General features: G+C 37.5%; 1 protein-coding gene across 8 annotated transcripts in view; it reads left to right on the top strand.

The window, feature by feature from the left end:
• The window catches only part of SP100 (SP100 nuclear antigen), a 137,028-nt gene that overhangs the window by 15,232 nt on the left and 99,878 nt on the right, over window positions 1–21,918 (top strand). For all 8 annotated transcript variants that reach the window (XM_032753954.2, XM_058437573.1, XM_058437552.1 and 5 more), the window contains exons 3-8: window positions 11,863–12,025; window positions 13,095–13,263; window positions 15,731–15,814; window positions 18,014–18,076; window positions 18,487–18,636; window positions 19,099–19,182. In XM_032753954.2, the coding sequence (XP_032609845.1) occupies window positions 11,863–12,025; window positions 13,095–13,263; window positions 15,731–15,814; window positions 18,014–18,076; window positions 18,487–18,636; window positions 19,099–19,182 (713 nt within the window). The remainder of the gene's footprint in view (window positions 1–11,862; window positions 12,026–13,094; window positions 13,264–15,730; window positions 15,815–18,013; window positions 18,077–18,486; window positions 18,637–19,098; window positions 19,183–21,918) is intronic.

Raw genomic sequence — 21,918 nt, 5'->3', positions numbered from 1 at the left:
TCCCTGGTCAGGCAAGACAGAAACCTAAATGCCTTATAGGCAGGGCTGCTGGCTAGGCACCCAAGCTACTTAGAACTGCTGACCATGCTACCTGGCCAAATAGAGTCACCAGCTTGCCTCTGCAGGTGGACAGAGCTGCTGGCTGAACTCTCTGATAGGGTGCTAATGGCAGGAGCACAGTACCAGTATGATGATCTATGCATTGGCCACCGTGAGCCCTGCCCGCACTTCTTCATTGCTAATCATACCCAGGTGGTCCTGCCTCACTGATTTCCCATTTGTTTCCCATGAGGCAAGACAGAATTGGGCCTCCTAAGAAGTAGCCCAGAATACCAGGGAAGCTGGGCGTCCTCCTCAGGCGCTGTTTTCCCCACTGGAGAAACCTTAGGCTCAGGGAAAACCTCTTGGTGTGGTGGTGTGAGCCTGGAGGAGGAGCAACACAGTCAAAGTGAAACCATTCCTCTTACCCCTTCTAATGTGGTTTTTCTCAGGTTTTGTGGTCCAAGGGAGGTGGTTCAGCCTCACTCTTGGGTTCTGAAATTTTCACAAAGGCATCCTTGTCTATGGATAGTTGCTACTGAGTCTTTCTGTGAGAGAGACTAAAGCCAGAAACCTCCTACTCTGCCATCTTAGTGACATCCCATCCTGGATGTGCCTTTTAAATCTGTTTCTAGCTTCAGCTCTGGAAAACTTTTTTTTTTTTACTTGAGTTCCATGTTCTCGTTCTTTCTATTCTCTTCTGGAATTCCCCTTGGCCGAATGTTGAAACATCCTATGCAGTTTAACCTTCTTTTTTCACATTTTCCATATCTTTCCCTGCCTATATTCCAGAAAGAAAAATGTGGCTCACTAAATTACTCTTCAACTGAGTCTATTCTGCACACCCACCTTTATTTTTTAACAGCTTTAATGAGGTATAATTTACATACTGTAAAATTCTCCTAAGTGTGTATCTCAATGATTTTTAACAGAATTACAGAGTTGTGCAACCATCATCACAATCCAAGTGTAGAATATTTTCACTACCTTTAAAAGCTTCTTCATGACTATTTGGGATCAGTTCCTGCTCCTATTCTCCAGCCCTAGGCAACCACCAATATACTTTCTATCTCTGTAGTTTTCCCTTTCCTGGACATTTCATGTAAATGGACCATATATTATGTGGTCTTTTACATCTGGGTTATTTCATTGAACGTGACATTTTTGAACTTCATCCATGTTTTAGCATGTATTTATATTTTGTTCCTTTTTTATTGCTGAATTGTATTCCGTTATATGGCTCTATCAATGTATTTTTTCATTTGCCAGTCAATGGAAATTGGGATTGTTTTTATTTTTTGACTATTATGAATAATGCTGTCCCGAGTATTTGCATACAAGCCTTTGTGTGGATATACATTTTCTTTTCTAGGTAGATATTTAGTAGTGAAACTATTGGGTTCTATAGTAGCATTATGTTTAACTTTTTTAAAATCCAGTGTTTCCAAAAGACCATTTTACAGCAATGTATAAGGGTTCAAGTTTTGCTAAAACTTATTATTTTATGTCTTTGTAGTCATTCCAGTGAATGTATTTTGGTATTTTGTTGTGGCTTGATTTGCTTTTTTCTAATAACTAATGCTACTGAACATCTCTTCACATGTTTTTATTTTTCATATGTCTTTTGGAGAAATATCTATTCAAATCATTTGTCCATTTTTAATTAGCTTGTTTTCTTATTGAGTTGTCAGAATTCTTTACATATCTGAATACAAGTACTTTATTAAAAATATGATGGCTAATATTTTCTCCCAGACTGTGACTAATCTTTTCTTTCTCTTTATGGTATATTTGAGGCACAAAAGATTTAAATTTTGTTAAATTTTAACTTATCATTTATTCTTTTAAGGATTATACTTTTGTTGTAGCTAATTCTTTGTCTTACCTAAAGTCACAAAGATTTTTGCCTGTGTTTTCTTCCAAAAGTCTTATCATTTTTGCTGTTTTACAAGACTACTGCATAATTTGGGGAACCCAGTGAAAAATGAAAGTGGGGGGATCTTTGTTCAAAAATTATTAAGGATTTCAAAACAGTGAAAGCAGAACACTAAACTAAGCACAGAGTCCTTTGTGACTGCACAGGATGCATGCCCATAAAGCCATCCTGCTTTTACATTTAGATCCATGATCCATTTTGAGTTGATTTATGCATATGGTGTGAGGTAAGGGTCTAATTTCATATTTTTGCATGTGTCTATCCAGTTGTACTAGTACTATTTGTTGAAAAGACTGTCTTTTCCTCATTTAATTGCCTTGGCACTTTTGTTGAAAATCAATTGACCAAAAACCTAAGGATTTATTTTTGCACTCTCAGCTCTGTTGTATTGATCTTTACGTATATTTATGCCAGTACTGTCTTGATTCATGCAATAAGTGTTGAAATCACAAAGTATAAGTCTTCCAAGTTTTTTCTTCTTTTTCAAGACTGTTTTGGATATTCTGGGTTCTTTGCAATTCCATGTAAATTTTAGTATCATCTTCTCAATTTCTGCAAAAGGCCATTTGGGATTTTGATAGGAATCATATTGAGTCTCTAGATCAATTTGGAGAGAATTACCATGTTAAACATATTGAGTCTTTCAATCCATGAACATGGGCATCTCTATTTATTTTGATCTTTAATTTTTCTCAGCAATGTTTTGCCATTTTCAGCACACAAGTCTTGCATTCTCTTTGTTCACCCTTTTTATTTTAAAATGTTTTATTATTTTGCCTACCTTTATGTTTGAATTTGCAAACTTAACTTTTAAATTTCTAAGTTTCCTAGTTGGTTGAATATTATTCATAACTTATTCAATATTATTGAATAATATTGACCTAATATTGAGTAATAGACTTTTGAGTAAGTATATTTAATAACCCTATAACTTATTAGGTCTCAATATTGTTGAATAAGTTATGGGGTTATTAAATATACTTACTCAAAAGTCTTTTTCTGTTTACTGTATTATTTCTTTTCTCTGATATTACCTAAAAAATGGTAAAAGAAAGATCTGAAGGGACCTGGTTAGAACCCTAAAACTGTCCACTAAGCCAGTGTTGACACCTGGGGTGTAGTGGTTCCATGCCTTCCCTAATATTTATTCTGAATTTTATATACAAGTGAAAGACTTGTTTCATTTAATTTATATAAAAATGAGATCATAATATCTTGATCTAAACATGATGTTTACATTGAACAACAAAACTATGACCGTCTATCCAAATTACTAGAATTAAATAGCTATGTAATAGTTCAACAGTGTATATTTACAATAATGTACTTAACCAGTCAGCTGAATAGACAATTAGGTTGTTTTCAGGTTTAGGAGTATGTGTTATTGTTGAGGGTTTTTTGCTGGTAAAAACAATGCTTCAACAAAAATTTTGCATTTATGAGCATCTAATCAACAAATATTTATGGAACACCTTGTATATATCAGATACTCAAGAAAAATCAGTGGGCAAAACAGACAAAATCTCTGCCTTCATGGCATATATATTTTTGGGGGAAAAGAGACAATAAAGAATATGATAAACAATAAACAAATGAGTAATTCATTTAGCATGTTAGGGAGTAGTAAGGGCATGAGAAAAAGAAATAGAGGCAGATTAGGGGCTTGGGAGTGTGGGGGCAGGCTAGGGGGATTGTGATTGTGATTTTTAGATAGGTTGGTCAAAGCAGGCCTCATTGAGAAGGTGATAGTGAAGCAAGGATCTGAAAGAGACAAGGGAGTTAGTTCACTACATAGATATATGTGTCTATGCTAAGTAGAGAAAATAGCCAGTATCAAGTCCCTAAGGCTAGAGAATCTCTGGTGTAGTCAAGAAACACCAGAGGTGAGTGTGGCCCAACAGACATGAGCAAAAGGAGAGGAGCAAAGGATGTATCATTTCAGACCCTTTGAACGGTGTAAGGATCTGGCTTTCACTCTTGAAGAAATTGGGAGAATTGAAAGTTCTGCAGTTCTTGTTTTTATAAGATGGATGTTGTCTTTTTATTTCTATAGGATAGATTCCGAAAGCGGATCTGCTGGGTCAGTCTGTAGTATATCTTAAAATTTAGTAGATGTTGCCAAATCTTTTCTGAAAAGGCTGTAGTAATTCATGCTTACACCAGGGATGAGTAAGTGTCTGTTTCTCTGAATCTTCTCCCTCGTGACATAGTGTCACTAATGAAATTGTGTTTGCCAATCTAATGGGTGAGCAATGGTTTCTCATTGATATTTTAGTTTTTATGTATTCATATGTTTATTAGACATTTTCATTTTCTCTTATTTAAGCTGCCTGTTCAGGTCCATTTTGGAGGGGTTATTTGTTGCTTTTTATTAATAGACTGTAGTCTTTGCCCATTAATATCAGATATATTAACCCTTTGTCATATATATTGAAAATGCTTTTCTACACTCTTTTATATCTGCATTGCTTTTTAAAAACATTTTAACCTATTAAGAGAAATCTTCCTTTAACTATTCTCTTCTCAAATTTTTCTTGTCTGACTCAGATATTTGTTCTGTCATTTAAATATTTACATTATTTGATTCAGCTTTTTTTCCAACTTTTATTTAAGTTCAGGGGCACATGTACAGGATGTGCAGATTTGTTACATAGCCAAAAGTGTGCCATGGTGATTCGCTGTGTAATTCATTCCATCACACACGCGTTAAGACCAGCATTCACTAGCTCTTCTTCCTGATCCTCTCCCTCCTCCCAGCTCCCACCCTCTGACACACCCAAGTGTGCATTGTTCCTCCTGTGTCCATGTGTTCTCATCATTTAGCTCCCACTTATAAGTGAGAACATGCAGTCAGCACTATTCACAATAGCAAAGACATGTAATCAACCTAAATGGCCATCAATTATAGACTGGAGAAAGAAAATATGGTACATATACACTATGAAATACTATGCAGCCATAAAAAAGGAATGAGATCATGTCCTTTGCAGGGACATGGATGAAGCTGGAGGCCATTATCCTTAGCAAAGTAATGCAGGAATATTTTATCCAGTTTCAATGGGGTTCCGGGTTGCAAGTGCACTATACTTACATAATAATTTCAGAATAATGGATGTTTTAAAATTACTACATTTTTTGTAATTGGAGGCCTTTCATAATCTCTGTTTATTTACATCTTATTTAATTTTCTTCAATAAGATTTTTTATCGTTTTCTTCATATAGGTCTCATACCTTTCAGATGTTTATAAATATATATATTTGTATTTGCTATTGAGTCTTTTTTTCAATGTATGTCGTTCCAAATAAAAACTATAAGTTTTATATATCTATTTTCTATTCATACTCTCATATGGTTTTGCTGTGTCCCCACCCAAAATCTCATCTTGAATTGTAATCCCTGTAATCTCCAAATGTCAAGGGAGAGACCAGATGGAGTTAATTGAATCATGGGGCAATTTCGCCCATTCTGTTCTCATGATAATGAGTGAGTTCTCGTAAGATCTGATGGTATAAGGGGCTCTTCCGCCTTCACCTGACATTTCTCCTTCCTGCTGCCTTGTGAAGAAGGTGCCTTAGTTCCCCTTCGCCTTCCACCATGATTGTAAGTTTCTTGAGGCCTATCCAGCCACACTGAACTGTGAGTCAATTAAACCTCTTTCCTTTATAAATTACCCAGTCTCGAGCAGTTCTTTATAGAAGTGTGAAAACGGACTAATATATACTCCTCAGTAAATTCTTTTTCTAGTTCTTATGAATTTTATTAGGTCTGTAGGTTTCCTACATATATAATTATAGAACATATTGTACACTATTTTAGTATTTCTACCAATTATTTTATTTTCATATCCTATTGCATTAGCTAAAGCTTCTAAAATATGTATATATGAACACATATGTATATGTGTATACACACACACACACATATATATGTAAAAGACCGTGGTAATGGTAGACATCCCCATATTGTTTTCTATTTAAATGACTTCACCATTAATGTTTACTACAACATTTGCTGATTTTAGAGACTTCATGTTGTGTTAGTTTTTATTTCATAAAGAGTTTTAATTTTTAAAAAATAGCTGCTAGGACTTACCAAATTCCCTTTTAAACCCATTCTCGAATATGTTTAAATACGTTTTCTCCTTTTATTTATTGATATAAAATTATAGAGACTTTCTAAAGTTGAACTATTTTTTTGTTTCATTCAATCTCATTGTCATTAGTTTTCTCTTTCTTCTTGGTTCTAAATAACCTCTAACTGCAAGTTTTATTTCATCTTTGATCCAACACAGTGCATTTTTTTTTGTTTTCTAAAATCTTAAGTAATTTATTTTCTATATGAAGTCTGTTTCACTTCTAGTGATTATAACTTTTTGTGACTTCTTTTGTGGCTAAGATTATGCTGAATATTGATATATATTTCAAGGATATTGAGAAATACGTGTTCTCTGTTTTTTCTTTTTTGTTTGTTTGTTTGTTTTTTGTTTTTGTTGTTGTTGTTGTTGTTTTTGTTGTTTGGGACAGAGTCCTGCTCTGTCACCCAGGCTGGAGTGCAGAGGCTCACTGCATCCTCCGCCTCCCAGGTTCAAGCAATTCTCCTGCCTCAGCCTCCTGAGTAGCTGGGATTACAGGCACGCACCACCATGCCTGGCTAATTTTTGTATTTTTAGTGAGATGGGGTTTCACTATGTTGGTCAGGCTGGTCTTGAACTCCTGACCTCGTGATCCACCCGCCTCAACCTCCTAAAGCGCTGGGATTACAGGCATGAGCCACCGCGCCCAGCCATGTTCTCTGTTTTTAAGTCCCAAGATTAAATATTAAATCACTCATTAATTTATCCAGAGCCTGTATTCTTTGTACATTTTTGTATATGTAAAGAATCAAAAAACAGGGGTGAATTGTTTTTCAATGCCTGTAAAACATTTGTCTCATGATTTGTTTCTTGAATTTTGATTTGACATTAAATGAGAACAGTCTTGCTTTTTGTTTTGTTTACGGTTGCATACCATAACTTGCTAATTTTCAATTTCAACATTTTTTGTGTCATTTTTTCTTAGTTGTGTCTTTAGTTGGATTCTCTTTGATTCCAGTCAATATCGATATCATCAATATTGATGATTCTTTTTCAGTATTGTTAATATTGCCCTTCAGTATCATTTTTCCTTTCATTCTGTTTAAATAATTTTTCATACTTTTTCCATTTTGTCTTTATTTTATTTCAGTAGTTTTGGGGGAACAGGTGGTTTTGGTTACATGGATAAGTTCATTAGTGGTGACTTCTGAGATTTTGGTGCATCTGTCACCCAAGCAGTGTACATTGAACTCAATGTGTATTCTTTTATCTATCACTCCCCTCCCACCCTTTCCCCTGAGTCCCCAAGATCCACTGTATCATTCTTATGCCTTTGCATTCTCATAGCTTAGCTCCCACTAATAAGTGAGAACATAATGATACTTGGCTCCATTCCTGAGTTGCTTCACTTAGAATAATGGTCTCCAACTCCATCCAGGATGCTGAGAACGCCATTATTGCACTCCTTTTTATGGCTGAATAGTACTCCATGGTATATATATATATATATATATATATATACACACACACACACACACACATATGTATACACACATATATACCATATATATGTGTGTGTATATATATACATATATGTGTATATATACATATATGTATATATATCACTTTTTTTATCTACTCATTGATTAGTGGGCATTTAGGCTTGTTCCACATTTTCTCAATTGCTAATTGTGCTGCTATAAACGTGTGTGCAAATGTCTTTTTCATATCATGACTTATTTTCCTCTAGGTAGAGACCCAGTAGTGGGATTACTGGATCAAATGATAGTTCTTTAAGGAATCTTCATACTGTTTTCCATAGCGGTTGTAATAGTTTACATTCCCACTAGCAGTGTAAAAGTGTTCCCTTTTCACCACATCCATGCCAACATCTATCATGTTTTTATTTTTTAATTATGGTCTTTCTTGCAGAAGTAAGGTGGTATCACATTGTGGTTTTGATTTGCATTTCCCTGATAATTAGTGATGTTGAGAATTTTTTCATATATTTCTTGGCCATTTGCATATCTTCTTTTGAGAATTGTCTGTTCATATCCTTTGCCCACTTTTTGATAAGATTATCTGAATTTTTTCTTGCTGATTTGTTTGAGTTATTTATAGATTCTGGAATTTTTGCTTAGTCTTGCTTTGGCAATGTGGGCCCTTTTTTGATTCCATATGAATTTTAGGATTGTTTTTTCTAGTTCTGTGAATAATGATGATGGTGTTTTGATGGGAATTGCATTGAATCTGTAGATTGCTTTTGGACAGTATGATCATTTTCACAATATTGATTCTATCCATCCATGAGCATGGAATGTGTTTCCATTTGCTTGTGTCATCTATGATTTCTTTCAGCAGTGTTTTGTAGTTCTCCTCGTAGAGATCTTTCACCTCTTTGGTTAGGTATATCCTAAGGTTTTTTGGATTTTTGTTGTTGTTGTTATTGTTTTGCTTTTTTTTTGGTTTATTTTTATTTGTTTATTTTTTGCAGCTGTTGTAAAAGGGATTTGATTTGATTCTCAGCTTGATCATTGTTGGTGTATAGCAGTGCTACTGATGATTTTGTATCCCAAAACTTTACTGAATTCATTTATCAGATCTATATCTTAGGATACTAATCATATCGTTGGTGAACAGTGACAGTTTGACTTCCTCTTTACCGATTAGGATGCCCTTTATTTCTTTCTTTTGTCTGACTGCTTGGGCTAGGACTTCCTGTTTTATCTTTTACAACTCATTGTTTTCCTTGTTTTATCTCTCTAAAAATGCAAACTATGTCTGCTTTTTATTTTTATTTTCAGTGTTACATAAGGTTTTATAAGGTCTGATTTCACTCAATCAGTAGTTATTTTCAAATCTTTTAGAAAGGAAAGAAGGAAGGAAGGAAAGAGAGAAGCAGGAATATGTATAAAGTTATAGCAAACATCACACTTAATGGTGCTGCTAAGTGCTTCTTCCCTGAAATCGGAAATAAGGCAAGGAAGTCCACTCTCATCACTTCTCTTCAACATTGTATTCAAACTCCTAACCAGGGAAGTAAGACCAAAAAACGGAAATAATTGTTTGGAAAGAAACAGTAAATCAGTCTATTTGTTGATGATATAATTATTTTCTTTAAAATACAAAGGAAATCTAGAAATAATTTACTAGAAATACTACATGAATTTAGCAATGCCATAAATTCATGGTTAGTATGTTTCAAACCAATTATATTTTCATATAACAGTAATGAGGAATTTGAAAAGCATTATCATTTAAAGTAACACCAAAATAATAAAATAACTAGGAATAAATTTATTATTTTTTAAATTAAATTAAATTAAATTTTTTATTTCAATAGGTTTTTGGAGAGGAATAAATTTAATGAAAGATGTACATGACTTCTAAAAACTATAAGCAGTGCTGGGTAAAATTAAAGACATCTAAGTAAATGGAGAGATATACAATGTTAACAGATTGGAAGCTCAATATTGTTGTCATCTCCCCCAAATTTATCTGTAGCTTCAATTCAAATCCAAAAAAAAGTCCTAAAGTTTTTTCTTGAAGAAATTGACAAATTGATTTGAAAAGATAATGTATAAAAGCAAAAAATCTAGAAAATCCAAGACAATCTTTTCTAATTGACTTCACGACTTTCGTTAAGCCATGACATTTAAGGCAAAATCTTATCAGTATAAGGGTAGACAAATAGATCAATGGTATAGCATAGAAAGTACATATATAAACCCATGCTAATATCATAAATTGTTTTTTAAATATTTTCATGACCTTGGAGTAGGCAAATATTTATTAGATAGTACACTAAAGTCATTAATCATAAAAGAAAAAATAATAAATTGGATTTCATCAAAATTACAGATTGCTTCCCATCAAAAGACATGATTAAGAAAATGAAAGAGAAGCTACAGACTGGGTGAAAATATTCGCAATACATAAATCAGACAGAACACTGCTATCCATAATATATTTAAAAAACTCCTACCCATCAATAAGTAAAATTGAATAATATAAATGGGCCAAAGACTTGAACAGACACTTTACAAAATAAAAATTGCCAATTAACACATGAAAATGTGCTTGACATCATTTTATCATTAAAGAAATACAAATTAAAACTAAAATGACATATCACATCACACACACTGGAATGGCTAAAACTAGAAATGCTATCTCTGATAGTCTTTGAAAAACAGTTTGGCAGGTTCTAAAATGGTTAAATGTACTCTTACACAATGACCCAGCAATTCCACTCCTACATATTTACCCAAGATAAGTGAAAACATCTTGCCACAAAAAGACTTGTACAAGAGCAGCAATTTTATTTATTCTAGTCTCAAAGTGGAATCAACTCCAATGACCATGAACAGAAAATTGAATAAGCAGATTGTGGTATATTCACACAATGGGATGCCACTCAACAACAAAAATGAACAAACTACTGTTCAACACATCAACATGAATGATAAGCAAAAGAAGGCAGACACAAAAGCATATATATCTTTTATCCCATTTATACGAAATCCAGTAGCAGGCAGTATTAAGATATGATGGAAAAAATGACAGCAATGGTTGCCCTGAGAGGCTTCCTGGCTGCATGTGGTCAGCATGTGGTCAGCATGTGGGTTGACAGGCAGGGCACACACTGTTCTGTTCATTTCTCAAATAACACATCAGTTTTTGGCTCTGTGTCTCCCTTCAAATCTCCGTTGTTTCTTACAAATTCTGTAGGGCACCATGATTCCTAACCTCTGAAAGCATCCATCCCCTACCTGCTATTGCAACTAGCACTTTTCTGACCACTTTTCACCTTCAAGATTTTACTTGAAATCTCTTATCTGCTCATTGTCCTCTGCCATTCTCTTTGTCATTGTGAATCTAATTCCTTTGTTATCATTTTAGTGATCTTTAGCCAGAAACTTTTTTTACAGAAATTCAAAACAATAATGTAACATTATTGTTTCCTGCCTCACGTTAGATACTGGAAAGTGCCAATAATTCTCTTCTGGTTGGGAAGGAAGGGCTCATAAGTTTTCATAATATTAAGAAATACTGAGATGTTGACTAAAACATTATCAGAGCAATAAAGTAATCAACTAAGAACCAGAATTAGAGATTCAACTTTAAAATTACTTTCACTGGAAATGGCAACAATTTCTGAAATTCAGATGCCTAAAATGATTCACCATATATAACAATAATACAGAGAGATTTATATTAATACAAAGTAGAATCAGGAATTCTAGGAGATATCATTGATATTCTCATGAAATTCTCAATAATGTGGTATCATTATTATTATTAAACTGCATTGTATTATGTATGAATTAATGATGTAGGATTATATTTCTTAACAGCTACAGATTAGAGAAGGACATCTTATTTTCATCTTTCTCAGATTTGTTTTCTCTCAGTTGTTAATTAAGATGCATATTCAAGGTTAGATTTTATTTTTATTCCATTGTTTTTCATTTCTCTGTGGATGACCTGCTTATTCCATCTAGATTCTGTAGGAATTTAATTTTTATTTCAAAAAATATTCCATATATGGTTAGGTGAAGGTATCTTTACAATGGCTTTGTTCAGTTTAGACAGAACTTTTTCAGTCCTCTATATAGTTTTTCACAACTTCCATTTCTTCTATTACATCTTTTTTGTTACTTCAATTCCATTTATTCTGGCCTCTACTGAGGACCACCTATTTTATATATGTTCGTTCTTTGTAGCTTGTCCTTTATATATAAAGTCTTACAGCCTCCACAAACATCTCAGAATCTTGATGACCATTTTCACATGGTGTCCTTTTTCCCTAGGATGTTCACGGAAGACCAGGATGTAGATGACAGGCTGCCCTGTGATATTGTATTTGAGCACTTCCAAAGACATAAGGTGGAGATTTCAGATGCAATAAAAAAGCCATTTCCATTCCTTCAGGGCCTCCGTGATCGTCGTCTCATCAAAAATAAAATGTTTGAAGTAAGTATTATGTCACAATCCGGTAAACCAGCCCCAAAGTAAGTTATGCTTTGATAACCTAGACCAAAACTTCAGGGTACAATTTGCTAACTGACAGGTCTCCTGTGAGTGGGGAACTTTTTCAAGTGTTTCTGTAAGTGCTCCTGTAAAGTAGGAAAGGAGAGGAGAAGCAGAGGTCGCTGGAGATGGTCCCACTTCCGGCTGAGGGAATGGGGTTCCATGGTGCCCTCTGGAGTTGGGGTGAATGGTACTGGAGAAACTGGAACGGAAACAGGTGTTCTCCATAAATGTACAATGTTTTGTAGAATTCATACACTATAACATAAACTAAAACTTAAAAATAATTTTAATGAAGTGATTTACTTGAAATAGCAATTGACACAGCATTTTCTTCCAGTTAACATCAATTTAAAATACCTAGATCTGGGAACATTAAAACCCACAGGGAATTGGTGTCTAGAGAGGACAAATTTGGAGGTAGTGCTTGTTATTCTTTCTCCAACACATTTGTTTTCTTGTCTTTCCTTTTTTTTGTGCATTTCTGGAGTCTTGGAATATGGGTAAATTCCACCCATAGGCCCTGTTGGAGGTAGAGAGCAGCAAGTCATCTCTGGCTGTGAATATGCTTCCTCTGTGGCCAAGTTCACAGCAAGGGGAGACTGGTTGCCTGGTTTCCTTGGGCCCTTCAGGCCTAATCAGTCTTGGGGGAAGAGCAGGGGTTGTCCAGCCAACAAAACAGCCACTCATCAATTGCCTGCTACATCTATCCTAAAAACATATGGATCAGGCTGTTAAAGGACTTTGAGCCCACATTTATCCTTCCAAGTTTCCCCTTTTTGCATCTAATGTAAATGAGGGTGAAGCAATCAGGCTCATCAGTGGGTATTTTTAAGGAGAAGGGACTTACTTCTTTCATTACTGGCTATACAAACAAGTAAAAATTATGGAACTTCACATGAAAATACCTATGTAGAGAAATTAGAATACAGTAGCCATAGAATTCCTTTCTAGAGCTCTTCTGTAACTTGGAAGTCTGTATTTATATTTTCTCCATTCAATATTTTTTAAGGATTTTCAAGAGTCTTTGAGAAACCTGGTCCCTGTACACAGAGTGGTGTACAATGCTCTCAGTGAACTGGAGAAGATATTTAAACAGGCAGTTGTGGACGCACTGTTCAGCGACGTCAACATGCGGGAATACCCCGATTTAATTCCCATTTATAAAAGCTTCAAAAACGGTAATTAGATTTATTATCTACCTTTTGATTTCCAGGGCCAATTTTTTTCAATAAGCATATACTGATCTCCTACCATGTGTGACACATTGTGTTGGGCAGTGGGCATAGAGTAGTTAACAAAACAGACATGTCATGAGTCTTCTCGAACTTCATGGCATATGGCTATGGTAAACTAAGTACCTGGAGGTCTGTTTCACTGGCCACTTAGACTCACAGGACAACCAGAGCCACACTGGCATCAGATTTACTTAGAAGAGCATAGGGTAAGAAACAAAATCCCAACAGGGCAGCTTCTTATCTTCAGTGGGAGCCCTTGCAGTGGTCTACATAGCAGTCCACCGAATTGACTACTACCTGCCCTGAGTGACAACAGCTGTGGGTGCAAGATCCACCTTGGTTCAGCACCACATGCCTGTGGGAGTATATGTCTCTTGTAACAACTCCATAGTCACAGCTTTCAGGACCCCCTAAGGGGAAAGCTGAGTTACAGGAGCAAGCTGAGTTACAAGAGTTACCAACTGAAGGAAGACCACAACTATGGCTTCCCCACAGGTATTTGTTGTCCATATATAGTCCCAGTCAACCAGTCATGGGTCATTTCTAACCTCAGTGTTTGCCTAGTAACACTGCAAAAAAGGCTACCTTTATTAGGTTTCCAGAATATAAGCAAGAAAGTTAACCCTGGGTCAAGTTTGCCTTCAATGAAGCAAAAGTGGTTTTGCTAACCCTTTATCCACAAGGGGTGAAACAAAGATTAATTAAGCAATGATAAAACTGATTACTCTGCCAGGGACCATTTTTGGTGCTATACTAAACTAAAGGTTTCATTCTTGACCTTTTTCCTGAGAATGCATAATTTATACTATTAAAATGGTACACGTTAAAGACATGCTCCAATTTTTTTTTTACTTGCCTGGAAAACTTTTTATTCCCACACAGTTTGATCTCAACCCAGTTCTCCAAATAAGAGATACAGACATCACAAGAAAAATGGGCACATGCCCTGAAGATGGTGGATGCTATGGGAACTGGAATAAAAGTGTGAAAACATGTCTGCAAAACAGGACAAATTAGATTTGGCTAAATCTGAGAGTGAGAAGCAGTATAGGAGTTGACTTAGATCAATTGGAGGAAGATATTGAAAGGTCTGGAATTTAAAGCTAAGGAATTTGAAGTTTACTTGCTAGGCAATCAAGAAATACTACAGGTTTATAAACAAGGAAAGAAGTGTAAGCAGTAGTTGTATATGGCTTATTGATTTGTGTCAATACTAACCTTATCTAAATTAATAATAAAATAATTTCTATAGCAAAAATTCAAGTCAGAAAAGGAATAAAAGGAAATCAAATACCTGGGCACAAATTTCGAGTCAATGTTATGTTTGTAACCAGGATGGTCCAGGCTGTGGGGATGAAGGGAACGGTGCTACCTTTACTGCCCACATTCTCAGGGGCTCTGTTCCTCTCCATGGACTGCAGGGATCCCGCTTCCTAGCTCCAGTGCCCACAACTCACGTCTTAGTTTCTGGCGCGCCTTTTGCTTGGGCGACCTGCCCTGAGGCTCACTGTCACTGACCTGGGACAGCACCGCCCACCGCCCCACCCAGCGCAGCAAGCCCACCCACCATCAGGGAGATGCTGCTGACTCTTGGACCCTGAAGTCCACACAAGCTGCCCCTGTGTCCTCTGTTATGTTTATTTGAGAACTGTTCATCCTCCCTGACCCAATTAAGACAACGTTCTCCTGTTTCTAGCCTCATCTTTAAAGATGTTGAGGTTTTCTCATTTATTTTTTGTTTATTTATGTTTTTTGAGACAGTTCCAATCTGTTGCCCAGGCTGGAGTGCAGTGGCATAATCTCGGCGCACTGCAGCCCCAACCTCCGGGCTCTAGTGATCCTCCCACCTCAGTCAGCCTCTTGAGTAGCTGGGACCATAGGTGTGCAACACCACATCTAGCTAATTTTATTTTTCTTTTCAGAGATGAGGTCTAGCTATGTGGCCCAGGCTGGTCTCAAAATCCTGGGCTCAAGCAATCCTCCTGCATCGGCCTCCCAAAGTGCTGTGATTACAGGTGTGAGCCACTGCACCTGGCTGATTATAAAAAAAAAAAGGAATCTCTCTAGGACTTGAGACCTTCTCCCCAGGGAATTCCCCAGTTTCTTCCTTACACTTGATATACGCCTACCGTGCCATCTGACAATTTTGAGGGTAACACAGCTCACAATGTTTCCATTACTCCTTTATCCTTAAATCTTGAGTGTCTCCTTTCTGTGTAGGACAATGAAGGCTTCATTGTTGTGGTGGTCTCTTCTCTGTCCCAGGGGATGACGGGAGAACTTTAGGTCATGTGGAACCCTCTGAGCTCTGAGTCACCCAAGGGCTGGAAATTCCTAAAAGCATGATTTCCAGACATTATCCCTGGTCCCTGTAGATCTCTAATTGCTTCTTCTCTCTCCCGCTCTTCAGTAATCCATGACAAATTGCCTCTCCAAGAAAGTGAAGGAGAAGAGAGGGAGGAGAGGACTGGCATCCAACTAAGTCTTGAACAAGGTAAAAATGACAGAATAAAAACTGTTTCTAAGAGAGGTTAGGGATCCAAGGTTCTGAGTGGAGATTGTGAATCAGGGAAGACATATGGAAGGACTTTGGAGAAGTCAAGGAGGGGGTTATATGAGCTCCTAACCAGGTGCAGGGTCCTGGAGAAGTGGCCATGACAAGGCATAGCTGGCTCAATAACCATGAGGGAATCAGAACCAAGCGTGTCAGCAGGCCAGATTTGCAGATGCCGACTACCTAGAAGTAATTGTGATTTAGAAAGGTCCCTGTAGGGGATCGGTGTAAAGCTGCGAAGGGTTGAGAACCACAGCCTGTGGCCCAAGGTCAACATCAAAGAGGAGACCCCTGGGGAAAGAAAGGCTCCTGTTTTACCTGTACTGTCATATTCACAACACTTCTGACACCAAACATGTCGGTGGTCTCCACACATCAATCAGTTCTCCAATTCTCTGTAGATACCACCTGATATCTTATAATTTAATTGAATTCTGGCACCAATTGCCCAGACTTGGCACAGGCTCCACAGGTTAAGGCTCGTTCCCATAAGAATGCCCCCCACTTCAGATGCCAGTTGCAAGTCTCAGGTTGTGGCCTGTGCTTCTGACCAACTGCCTGTAAGTTGGAGGTTCCCACAAGCCCTTCATTGGCTTTGATACTTTCCTAGTAGATCACACAGAGCTCATGGAAATGTTGACTTATATTTGACATTTATTATAAAGGATACATCTCAAGAACAGCCAAGTGGAAGAAATGCATAGGGCAAAGCGTGGGGAAGGGCACAGAGCTTCTGCCCTCTCTGGGACATGACTCTCCTGGCACTTCCATGTGTTTGCCAGCCCAGAAGACTTCTGAACCCAGTCACTTAGGGTTCTTTATGGACATTCCATTATACAGCCTGGATTGATTAAATCATTGGCACCTGATTATTAAGTTAAGCTCCATCCCTCCTCTCCCCTCCCTGGAGGTCAGGAGGTGGAGCTGAAAGTTCCACCCCTTTAATCTCATGTTCAGCTCCCCTGGCAACCACCACCCAACCCTTAGGGGCTTTCCAAAAGTTACCTCGTTAACATAAACCCAGGTGTGGTCGAAAGGGGCTCGTTATGAATAACAGAAAGTGCTCTTTTCACTTGTTATGACTTAGGATGTTTCAAGGGTTTTAGGAGCTCTGGCCAGGAGCAGGGAATGAAGACTGAAATGTGTATTTCTTATATCACGGGAGAAACTTGGTGATGGCAGAAGAGGGGACAAATTTAAATGTGAGGATGTTGTTCAAGAGCAGGAATATTCAAAGAGAAAGGCGGTCATGTAGAGAGACTCAGAAAGGAAGTGATGCACATGGGAAGAGGATGTAAGTACCTAAAGGACAAAGGAAGGGAAATGAAACCGTGAAAAGGAGTAAAAGAAAACAAAAATAACCGTGTCATTAACAGCTCACCTTGATTAAACATCTGCTCTGTGGCAGTTGGTTTAATGCTCGTGACAGCCATTGGAGATTAATATTACTTATATGCCTATTTTGCAGATAAGGTAACTGAAATCCAGACATACCACAAATGGAGTTTACCTAGGGTCAGATGAACAAGGAAAAACCCAGGGCGTTCTACCCCAGAGCCTGCATTCCTAACCCCGTGCTATCCAGGCAATCTAAAAAAATAAAAACAGAAAAATGAAACAAACATGAGGAAATATTTGCAGACAAAAAGATCCAGAAAAAAAGAATACCAAGAGCTGGAGGAAGTAGAGGCCACTCAGACACTGAGTCCTCGTGGAAAAGCCAATGAGAAAGCATGAACAGATGTGGAGAGGGAGGGTGTTGTGTGAAAGGGGGTGGGCGTGAGGCAACCACGACTTCAAAGAAACTGAGCTAAGGGCTCTGGGCAGGGTAGCTCTGGGGACAAAGGCAGGATCACTCTGCCATCATCAGTCACCAGAGTGTCTCACAGAGGACATGCAGCAGAGTTGTCTGGCCAAGGCCCCTGTCAGCCAGGGGTGCAGCTGACCCAGTCCCCTACTCTCAAGGCTGGAGTCTGACTTCAATAATTAGGTGGCATCTGCCAGCTCCAGGTGGCCTTTGCATTGAGACTTAGAAGGGGTCTTTAACTCCTACATTACAGAGACCAAAAAGGGATTAGGGGAGAATGGCAAAATCCATACCTCGATTTCTGAAATAAACTTCTAATTTCTTCCTGCCAGGAACTGGTGAAAACTCTTTTCGAAGCCTGACTTGGCCACGTTCGGGTTCCCCATCTCATGTTGGTTTGTTCCTGTTTACTACTCTTTGAGCCTCTGCTATTCTTGCCCCGTTCTGGAATGTGCTGTGGGGTTGCCTCTTTGTGTTAATGATTGCCCAGAATTTTCAGTTTTTGCATCTACAGTTTTTCCATTTCTGGGATTTAAATAACAAGTCCTTATCCTCTAGGTTGCCTAGGAGGGTTTCTTCCTCCCACACCCCTTAATCACACTTGCTGCTGGTTCCTGCTGCCGCTGAGCCTGGTCGTTTTACCCATGTGCCTGCTTCACCATTTTCTGCCTGCATCTGCTTGAATCTGGCTGTTGCCTTGGTGCCTTGACCTTACGTCCATCAGTGGCCCATGCTGTAGTGGTTGGAGGGGAGTGACGGGCAGCAGGGGGCAAATAAAATACCTGTGAATCAAACCATGGTTTAGGTACAACCCCACCTGAAAATGGACTCTCAGAGCACCCCTGTGAAACAGAACAGATAAATGCAAATAGAAAAGATACAACCAGTGACAAAAATGATTCCCTAGGAAGCCAACAAACAAATGAACAACATGCTCAAAAGGCTGAGCCAACAGGTAAGACTGACTGGGTTCACATGAATGGGGAGGAGCCAAGGGGCCCTGGCTGGTGGCAGAGGAAGAGTCTAATGCACAATGCAAGGAGACACCTATTTAACAAGCAGGGGAAAAGCACATAGACACAGAGGGGGCCTGATATACAGATGAGCCTGATACACTGACATACTGATGACAAAGACCTGGAGGAAGAAAGCTAGAAGCAAAAAACTGAGAGAGAAAGGGGAAGAGTTGCAGAGTCTCACCAAAGAAGAGAGACAGAAACAAAAGGCAAAAGGAGAAAGTAGAGAGAGACTGGCCAGGAATCAATGAAGCACAAACACCTTCACGTAGCAATATATGCAGACAGGGGTATAAGTAGAAACAGGAGATGAAAGGAGAAGCAGGGTGAGGTCTAACCAAATGGAAATAGGACAGAGCAAGGCTCCACTGGATCTCAGCTGTGATCTCGTTTATCTCCAGAGTCCTGCGAACAAGTCACTGTCCAAGTGAATAATGGGGATGCCGGAAGGGAGACACCCTGCCCGTTGCCCTGTGATGAAGAAAGTAATTATTGCTTACCTCACCTATTTTCTTTCCTTTCTTATTCAAACGCTATACATTTGTTTGGTTGATTGGTTGGTTGTTGTTTTACCATCGTAACCGCTTTTTAAAATTACCAAATTAAAAACTGGAGGTATTTATCATTACATGTTGTTTTGAAATATGTACACATTGTGAAAAGGCTAATTAGAGCTAATTAGCATAAATATTACCTCACGTACTTATTCTTGTGGTGATGACACAAAATCTATTCTCTCAGTAATTTTTAAGAATACAATACATTATTAATTATATTAATCGTGTTGTATAATAGATCTCTTAATGTATTTCTCTTATTTAACTAAAATTTTATATCCTTTGACCAACATCTCCCCAGTCCTCTTCCTCATATCCCCAGCCTCTGTTACCACCGTATACTCTCAACTTCTATAAATTCATCTTTTGTACACTCTACATATAGTGAGATGTCATGTATGTCTTTCCATGCCTGTCTTATTTTACATAACATAATATCCTCCAGGTTCATGGTTGTTGTTGCAAATAACAGGATTTCTTCCTTTTCAAAGGCTAGATAGTATTTCAGTGGGTAGATGTATTTCATTGTGTATATATTTTCTTTATCCATTCGCCCACTGATAGGTACTTAGGTTGTTTCTGTATCTTGGCTATTGTGAATACTGCTGCAATGAACATGGGAGAGCAGATATCTCTTCCGTATACAGATGGTCCCTGATTTATGATGGTTAGACATGATTTTCAACTTTACAATGGGTTTATTGAAGTATTAAATGCATTTTTGACTTATGATATGTTCAATTTATGGTAGGTTTATGGAGAAGTAGTCCCATCGTAACTCTAGGAGCATCTGTACTGATTTCATATCCTTCGAATATATATTCAGTAGCGAAATTCATGGATTATATGGGTAGTTCTACTTTTTATTTATCTGAGGACACTCCATACTGTTTTTCTTAGTGATTGTAGCAATTTACATTCCCACCAACAGTGTACAAAGGTTCCCTTTTCTGCACATCCTCACCAACATTTGTTATCTTTAATCTTCTTGATAATAGCCATTCTAACCAGTATATGGTGATGTTCATTGTGGTTTTAATTTGCATTTTCTTGATAATATCTGAGGCAGGGCATTTTTTCACATACCTGTTAGCCATTTGCATATGTTCCCTTAAGAAATGTTTATTCAGGTCCTTTGCCCATTTAAAAATCTGTTTGTTTGTTTGTTTGTATTTAATATTGAGTTGTTTGAGCTCCTTATGTATTTTGGATAATAACCCTTATCAGACACATGATTTGCAAATACTTTCTCCCATTCTGTAGGTTGTCTCTTCACTCTGTTGATTGTTTCCTTGCCTATGCAGAAGTGATGTAATCCCAGTTCTTTCTGCTTTTGTGATTGTGCTTCCGGTGTTATACCCAAAAAATATTTGCTCAGACCAATGTCGTGAAGCTTTTCCTCTATATTTTCTTCTAGTAGTTTTACAACCTTGGGTATTACATTTCAGTATTTAGTCCATTTTGAGTTAATTTTTTAATATGGCATGAGATGGGGTCAAATTTCATTCTTCTGCATGTGGATATCCAGTTGTCCCAACACCATTTATTAAACAGACAGATATCCTTTACCTATTGCATATTCTTGGCACCTTTGTTGAAAATCAATTGACCATAAATGCATGGATCCAAGCTCTCTATTTTGTTCCATTTTTCTACATGTCTATTTTATGCAAGCACCATGCTCTTTTGATTAACATAGCTTTGTTGTATATATTGAATCAGGTAGTATGATGCTTTCAGCTTTGTTCTTTTTGTTTAAAATTGCTTTGGCTAGTTGGAGTCTTTTGTGCCTCCACACAAATTTTTAAATTGTTTTTCTATTTCTCAAAAAATGCCATTTGAATTTTTTTTTTTGAGACGGAGTTTTGCTCTTGTTGCCAAGGCTGAAGTGTAATGGTGCAATCTCAGCTCACTGCAACCTCCACCTCACGGATTCAACTAATTATCCTGCCTCAGCCTCCCATGTAGCTGGGATTACAGGCATACTCCACCACGCCCAGCTAATTTTTTGTATTTAGTAGAGACAAGGTTTCACCACGTTGGTAGGGCTGGTCTTGAACTCCTGACCTCAGGTGATCCACCCACCTCAAACTCCTAGGTGCTGGGATTACAGGCGTGAGCCACTGCACCTGGCCGCCATGGGAATTTTTATAGGGATTGCACTGAATCTTTAGAGGACTTCGAGTAGTCTGGACATTTTAACAATATTAATTCCTCCAATCCATGAACATGGGGTATCTTTTCATTTCTTTGTTCTTCAGTTTCTTTCATCAATGCCTTAACGTTTTCAGTGTGTGCATATTTCACCTCCTTAGTTAAATTTATTCTTAAGTATTTTGTTGTAGTTATTGTAAATTGGATTGTTTTCTTGATATCTTTTTCAGATAGTTTATTGTTAGTGCACAGAAATGCAACTGATTTTTGTATGTTGCGTTTGTATCCTGCCACTTTACTGAATTTGTTTATTAGTTCTAGCAGTTTTTTTTTTTTTGGTGGAATCTTCAGGATTTTCTATATATAAGATCAGGTCATCTGCAAATAAGGACAATTTAAAACTTCTTCCTTTCCAATTTGAATGCCTTTTATTTCTTTTGCCTGCCTAATTGTTCTGGCTAGGACTTGCAGTAACATGTTGAATAGAAGTGAGAATGGGCAATCTGTATT

The sequence above is a fragment of the Hylobates moloch genome, unplaced genomic scaffold, assembly GCF_009828535.3.
Source record: "Hylobates moloch isolate HMO894 unplaced genomic scaffold, HMol_V3 SCAFFOLD_1, whole genome shotgun sequence".
Lineage (NCBI taxonomy): Eukaryota > Metazoa > Chordata > Mammalia > Primates > Hylobatidae > Hylobates > Hylobates moloch.
Note: the sequence above shows the minus strand (reverse complement) of the source record. Positions and strands in the feature narration are given on the sequence as shown.